Source organism: Silene latifolia, chromosome 11, assembly GCF_048544455.1.
Source record: "Silene latifolia isolate original U9 population chromosome 11, ASM4854445v1, whole genome shotgun sequence".
Classification (NCBI taxonomy): Eukaryota; Viridiplantae; Streptophyta; class Magnoliopsida; order Caryophyllales; family Caryophyllaceae; genus Silene; species Silene latifolia.
In genome coordinates, this window is record NC_133536.1 from 41,387,810 (window position 1) to 41,395,368 (window position 7,559).

General features: G+C 36.4%; 1 protein-coding gene across 1 annotated transcript; it reads left to right on the forward strand.

Moving 5' to 3' along the window:
* The first annotated feature begins 2,194 nt into the window (after positions 1-2,194).
* On the forward strand, positions 2,195-3,719 carry LOC141614816 (putative elongation factor 1-gamma 2). Its single transcript, XM_074433547.1, has 7 exons — positions 2,195-2,331; positions 2,575-2,631; positions 2,767-2,816; positions 3,026-3,175; positions 3,257-3,317; positions 3,402-3,454; positions 3,540-3,719. Exons 4-7 carry the CDS (start codon positions 3,122-3,124, stop codon positions 3,702-3,704), a joined length of 333 nt encoding a protein of 110 aa, XP_074289648.1. The 5' UTR covers positions 2,195-2,331; positions 2,575-2,631; positions 2,767-2,816; positions 3,026-3,121; the 3' UTR covers positions 3,705-3,719.
* Positions 3,720-7,559: the final 3,840 nt, after the last annotated feature.

Sequence of the window (7,559 nt, forward strand, 5' to 3'; positions counted from 1 at the left end):
TGATTTATAATTCACCGTTAAATAATGTAAACGTGTTTGGGTCCCAAATGGTGGATTCCGTTTCATTAAGTTTAAGGAGGTTCGACTCTAAAATTAATTGACGATAGAGGAAGTAGCTCATTAGCTTATTAAATGGTAAACTCTCTCATCTTTATCTATTTGGGGCACTCACCAATTCTTATTTACAAAAAAACCCCAAAACAAAAACGATTATTGTTTAAGACTGTCTGAACTTAAGATGACTCTCACAACTAATTAAAATGGAGTTAAAAATGGAATGAGGCTGTGATACATCTTAAGTTAAGACGGCTATAAGTAAGACATATTTTTGATAATTTTATATGATAATGAATGTGTTTCTAACTTGGTAATCGCATAGCATAAGACAAAAAATTAATAGAATAGGTGAGGGGAATTTTTTCAGTAATTATTGTATGAGAATGTTTCATAGTGTAAGACGATCCACTTGTATAAAAATCACTCTTTTATTGATAGTAATAAATGAATTACTTTTTTTTAAAAAGGACCGTCTCATACCTATAAGATCATCTTATTCTAAAAGTTGTGGGAATTTTAGGTAGGAACTTCTGTTTAATGGAATTGCAAGCAGTCCAATAATATTTGCAGCGGTCTAATAATATGCGTGACAATCATAATGATTTTAGATTTAGCGTATTTTGGGTTGTACTTATACTATAGTCCTACGATCAAAGGGTTCAATCTCGAAGGTGTAGGAGTTTTATCTCCATCGGGGGCGGACTTTGTCGTCTCGCTTCCCCCATTGTCTTTCTACGATCTTTTCGCAAGATCGTAAGTACACCTTGCTATTGTCGCTCTGCGGCTCGTATGTATCGGCGGTATTTGGAGGTCTTCCGTGTGTTTGAAGCTCGTTCTATGGCTCGTGGCTCTCTCGCTTGCAATAATCATTGTACCCTTTATGCTTTTCTAGTTGTCCTTTTGTATGTTTATGTTATCCTTAGCTTTGGCTTGGTAGCACTAGATTTGGTGGTCATGTTTCTGGTACTACCTAGTCGAATATCTTACACTGTAACTTTTGAATTAATGTAAGGTATCCGTTGCTTGCTGTCAAAAAAAAAAAAAAAATATATACTATAGTCCTCCTATTAAATATGGGTGGCTGAATTAGTGGGCTATGTGATATGTTAGAGATTGGCCCATTTAATTTACTGAACTGAAAAAATGCGTGATGCGGTAATGTAGATGGGCGGGAAAAGTAAATTGGAGAAGCTCTATATGATTGCCACGTGTAATAGTGGTTTTTGTTTTATAGAAATATATATATATATATAGATATATAGATATATAGATATATAGATAGATAGATATAGATAGATATAGATATAGATAGATATAGATAGATAGATTTTGTCAGACACAATTTGAGAAGTATGAGGAGAATAAATAACAGAGGGAATATAAAGCAACAAAAAAAATACATAGTATGAAGCAACAAAAAAGTATACAAAGTAGTAGCCAGTGTAAGGCGATATAATGTAACTGAATGATGTGAATAATATTCTAATGATAATATTCCTAATATTCTCTAATAGCTAGGACAATCTAGTATTACAACGACACGCAAAAACCCTTAACTACCAGTAGATCTTATCTACTATATTGAATTTGGTCACATAGTAGGTTTCAAGCGTGAAAGTATTAATGCTAATTATGCAAAATAAAAAGGTCAATCTAAGTATGTTTTTAACTAATAGGGCCATGCATCTTAATCGTTCATATCAAGGAACTGGTCCAAAGTAAATACAGAGCTTTGAGTATGATGACTTATGTTTGATACAATAATGTCAAGAAATAGAATGAACCTTATTGCAATTTCAGAAGTTTGTTTCAAGATCATCACAAAAAGATCCATAACCAAACCAAATCCATAACGAATAGAACGATAAAAAGGAACTAAAAACAATAATTAATCCTTAACCTCTTAAAAAGTTTATACTTGGGATAACTGTAGCTATGAATAGTACCAACTAAGACCCTCCTCCACCGTTGGATTCCCCCTCTAAATCTCATCCCTCCATTTCTCCTTCACTTACAGCCACACTCTCACAGTCTCACCTTTTCTTTCTGTCATTATGCTCCACTCATTCTTTTCCATTCTTTCTAACGCCTCTCGTCTCACTCTCTAACCTACTTCACGCCTTCACCATCAACAACTCTCTTCTTAACCCTCATCATCTTTGATCCTCAACCCCTGCTTCAATAGTTTACCTGTGCTTTTTTGGGTTCCATTCTCCTCATTTTCATCCGTCTGTTGCTTCTCGGCCAGGATCCAGTTCTCTAATCAAGACCTAGGTATTTAATTCTAATCTTGAATCCTATTATTTGTTGATTTTTTCAAACTAATCTGGTTCCTTTATCGTTTTAACTTATTGTTAAGTAGACAATATGTTGCTGATTTTTTTGTTTTTTGTTTATGTGGGTTCCTTTCTCAATCCTTATCATAATGATGTCTATGTGGCTGTCAATTTTAACTTAACTATTGTCAACACGAATGACTCAAATCCATTCTTTTGTTTTTTGTTTTTTTTGTTTAAGGTTGCTGCCGGATTTAGAGCAACTCAGCCATGTCGTCAATCGATTTGAGTTTATGAGGTATGATCAAATTGACTTGGTTCATTTTTAGGTAGTTTAATTTAATTTCCGATTTATTTGTTGCTATCATATGATTTTTTCACTTATTATATTGATTATATTTTGGGGGTTTGTGGACTGTGGTTGTGATTGCAGGTGTTGTTGCTGTAGTTGTTGAGGGCAACGAAAATCGGCCAAAAGTTCAGGTTCTAGATTCGCCTTTTTCAGTTTTAAGGGTTGTAGTTATCAATTTTGTTCTAGGTTCTAGGTTTGTTGTAAATATTCGTAGATTTAGGATGGATGTATTTTATCTGGATTCTGAGATTGTACTAAATTCCGGCTTGTGACTGATGATTTCTTACATTTGAGAATTTATGATCTTTTTAACCTCTTGTTGCTGAATTTTATTTTTTAGATCTTACATACCGGGAGCAATAACAAGAATGCCTACAAAGCACTCATTGCTGCAGAGTATAGTGGTGTTAAAGTTGATTTAGCAGAGAATTTTGAGATGGGTGTCTCCAACAAAACTCCTGAGTTTCTGAAAATGAACCCCATTGGCAAGGTAAGAGTTTGCAACACTGACATTACTTTTACGCTTCTGTTTCATTTGAACTTGTGATTATTGGAGGAATACTTTTTTCAGATCTCTGTCCTGGAGACTCCTGAAGGTGCCATTTTTGAAAGTAATGCCATCGCAAGATACGGTATGTCCCTGTTGGTCTTTGTGTGTTGTATATGATTGTTTGTAGGTTTTATTACTTCTAATTACCTTTCTTCTCTCGCTGCAGTTGCACGCTTGAAGCCTGACAACTCTCTTTTTGGCGCTTCACTGATTGACTCCGTAAGTATTACATATTAAATATACAAGGCCATCTTTAATGTTGTGAGCTTTTTTTTGACGTGTATGTGCCTGTTTCATTTGTCAGGCCCATGTAGAGCAATGGATTGATTTTGCTTCCATGGAGATTGATGCCAACATTGCTCGCTGCTTCTATCCTAGAGTTGGCTATATTCCATTTCTTGCCCCTGTGAGTTTCACTCTTTCTTATCTCATTCTTTGTATATCCTATCCATTTATTGGAGAACTCTGAAGTTGTTTGCCAATCTGATCTAACATATCATGCATTTGAATCTCATAGTAATCAACGAACTTAAACTTGCCCATACAAAATCGAACATGTAGATAACTTAGGAAACAAATGTTGGCAATGAAGACGTTTAATTACCAGGGGTGTTTCAGTGAGATATAGATTCTTGTGATGATTAGACATTAGTATCATCGCCATGGACTCTTGATGGGAGGGAAGGAGGGAGAACGTATTTGCTTGGTTTTGTTCATATTGTTTTCTCATGTGCGGTGTCCTCGCCGTTGTTTCTTGTTTAAAGAGATGGAGGGGGAGGGGGGCACAAAGCATGGGGAAGGGGTATAGAGAGGGGAGAGGCAGGTCGTTGGATTCATAAGATACAAATTAGAAGTGGGATCTTGTTTTTTTTTTATGAAGTTTGGCTCAATAGTTCTGTGTCATATTGATCACGCACTCAACTCTTAAAATTGTGAAAACGCAGCAGACTTGGAAAGCGGACACTGATAGGACGATCGGCATTCAAGTGCACGATAATCCCAGACTCCTCCAAAAGAGTTTAGATAAAGATAAGTTGGAGACCACTTAAAACCTCAAGAAGGCAAGGCAGGGGAAGGCAAGGCAAGGCAGGTCTTTTCTTTATATTGATCTTTGCCTTGCTATTCATGTCTTTTATTTATCTATGTTTATTGGGGATTTATATAACCCGACCTATTGTTTCGACATTATTTACTATTCCCATTATTTATGTTTGTCCATTATTTTACAGTACTAGATGATTTGGGGTTTGGGTACGGTAGTTGTGTATGGATTTAATCGGCTATTGGTTAACTTTTAAATTCAGTTGTGTTAGCAGATTTTCCGTACCCTTTAAAAATAGAGAACATATCGGTACCGTTGCTACTCATTTTATTATCCATTATCGTTTGCCCCTCTTTTTCTTGCTACTGATCTGAATATTTGCGGGTTACTGTCCTGAGTTTTGTATTTCCGGTGATGGGTTTCCTTTAGTGAGCTTGCACATTTGTCCATACGGTTTTTTCTTCCCGATATTAGGGATTTGTTTGGGTTCTCTGTTGGCATTACACTTATTAACCTGTGTTTGTTTACAAAAATTTTCAGCTTTTTGTGGCAACTGAAACCGATGATTCGACCTGAATGGTTTGTTCCCTTGCAGCTCCAATTCGAGAAACCAACGCCTTCTCAGATATGCCCTTACCTTATTCTTTGTTCGTTACTTTGTGAGACAGTCTCATCATATTTTGATTTTATCATCAATATTTTTGTGTTTTACTACGCTTTTCGTTCTGTCCTTCCCGGCCACTTTCGAATTTGTACAGCTATTAGACATTTTAGTGGGCTTTGATGCTTTTTCATTTTGCGTATTTAATCAAAGGGGCTAAATTCAAGCGATTGTCAAGCAGGTTTGTAGTGTAAGTGCTCTTCTTAGCAACTTCTTTTCTGAGTTTTTGTTTACTTAAGTATTTATGGTCAGACTTGAAATCAGCATTGATGTAAATTTTCACAGGCTGCTATATATCGCCGTTCAAGTAGGTTTGTTTGGACATTTTTGTTGCTACAAATGAGTATACAGATTTGGCATCCCTGAAGTTTCTTAGCGTTGAAAGTGGGGGTTCCTTGTTATTTTATCAAAGCACTGATGATTCTACACTTGCTCAGAACATGTGAGTGCAAATTTTATCTAGAGCGAGGAACTTTCGTTTTATTTCAATAGATGTCACTACTCACTGTGTTATTTTAATAGATGTCGCTACTCGGTACTTATTGTGTTATTTTAATAGATGTCACTACTCACTACAGGGGCTGGAATTGTCGGCACGAGCCTGAGGCTGGAGTTGCTTTTAATTCTCCTAAAAGGTTAGCGAATTAGCGGCCCATTTATTGCTGTTGTTAATGTGATTTTTGCGATTATTGATATTTTTGAAGCTCTCATTGTTTGTGGGCAGGGGGTTAAGACGTTGAGTTGTAGATTTAAGTGTTTTAGAAACACTTGGTAGATATCATAGAGGTATAGTGTTGTGCTGTTTTGGAAATGCTCAATGATGTCGGTGATTCAGAGGTGTGTGTGAGTTGTGCTTTAGGTGTATAGATAACTCAGCTAAATTTTCGTCGCGACGCCTTTTACATTAAAAGAGAACATATAATAATCACAGTATTATAGATGAGGTGTAAAGCTAAGCTAAGTATTAATTCTCCCTTTTTTGTTTTTCGAGTATGTTGTTTATTGAGTTGGATAGCTGTTTATAAGCGACTAGAGGGATGGTAGTATGGTACTCATTTAATTGAGTCGGATAGTGTAAATTATTGAGTAAGCATGTGGGGGGAGAGTACCGACTTACTGTCGTAACGTCTTTTAAGGTCTTAAGGTGAGAGAAGTTCCGAAAATAATGTCCCGGAACAGTGTCTTTTGTACTTTTCATGTGCCGAACACTGTTATACCTGTGCTTCTTTTTAACTCTTTCTCACTTCCCTTGCGTAGTTTAGTTGGCATACTCTTCCTTTTCAACGATCTCCCTGTTACCCAGTTTTGTGTTGTTCAAAGTAAGGTTCATGGAGCATATATTTTGCAACTTATGACTAATTGAGTTGATTAATATCAAGAGAAATATAAGCAATGAAAGTCTGTACCTTTCAACAATAAACAGTGACAATAAAGGAAGAAATAGTTGTTTTTGGTGACGATTTTCTGGTTGTATATAAACAAAATAAAATGCAGCGAAATGTAAAGATAGTCACAAGCTTAAGCATCCACAAAGGCAAGCTTACCTCGTCTTCTTAATCAAGTCACGAAGGTCGAGATTAAGGCTACTCCACGAAGGAAGAATGACTCCATGAAGGAAGACGATTTGTTTTGCACAAAGTAAAGTGTTTTTCCATATATTCAAAAGTCTCCCCTTTACAATCGAGAATAAGGCCTTTATATAGGCAAACATAAGTAAGAAATCTTAAGGATAGAAGTGTCATCAAAGGCTGACCTAGCATCATCAAAGGGCTAAGAATTAAAATAGTACAATGCTGTTAATATGAAATAAACCAAAATAAAACTTGGAGAGCAAGGTGAGATGTCATTGGTTGTTTTAAGGCCTCCCCTTTTGTCCTCAAGTGTAGGAGAGTTGGTGAGCTTCATTTGACAGCTCAAGGTTTCTGAAATGAGGTGTAGGATTCAGTATTTGTCGAGGTAAAGGACAGGTGCAGCTGTAATAGTAGAAGAAAGAGCAACAGTCCAAAAACAGGACCACTATGATGTCGCTTTCACATGCTCACGTTATGTTGGTTGCATTTATCACTTCAAAAAGGCCTTCTTTCGCCTAAACTTTGATTCATACTTTCTAAGGGTCATCATATGATCATTTACCATCCTTGAATGTGCACCTTAAGGCTTACAAGATAGTCTGAAAAGCCCTTGTTGCATACAAGTGTCAGTCAGGCCGTTCCAATAGCATTCTGGAATCAGACCTATCTTGCAGATTCTATATATCGCTCCTTAGGATGAATTAGAATGCTCCATAGGTACCAAATGAAAGCTAAACGAGTTAACTTTCACCTCAAATAAGAATCACTTGAAAACATTAGCTGAATCTCGAGATATGATCGCTTGAGTACTAGCAGGTCAAGCCTAGAATGATCAGCATTCAGCCGTGTTCCAGCAGGAATTGTGAGGCTTCATATCTCTCTGCTCAGGTTGAACCAATGTGTGAGCCATATACCAAAAGAAATATAATTGAGTTAGATACCACCTCCAAAAAGAATTACCCCAAGGTATTTCGTTGTTTGGGAGATATGATCTGGTTAGTCTTGTGGTCGGTTTGAAATGGTATAGCATTCACGCGTGACAGTCTTTGA

Excerpts from the sequence above, each read along its gene's own strand:
- LOC141614816 (XM_074433547.1), top strand. The coding sequence starts at position 3,122 with ATGGGTGTCTCCAACAAAACTCCTGAGTTTCTGAAAATGAACCCCATT. Across the intron at positions 3,176-3,256 it reads AAATGAACCCCATTGGCAAG|ATCTCTGTCCTGGAGACTCC; the intron begins GTAAGAGTTTGC and ends TACTTTTTTCAG. Across the intron at positions 3,318-3,401 it reads TAATGCCATCGCAAGATACG|TTGCACGCTTGAAGCCTGAC; the intron begins GTATGTCCCTGT and ends CTCTCGCTGCAG.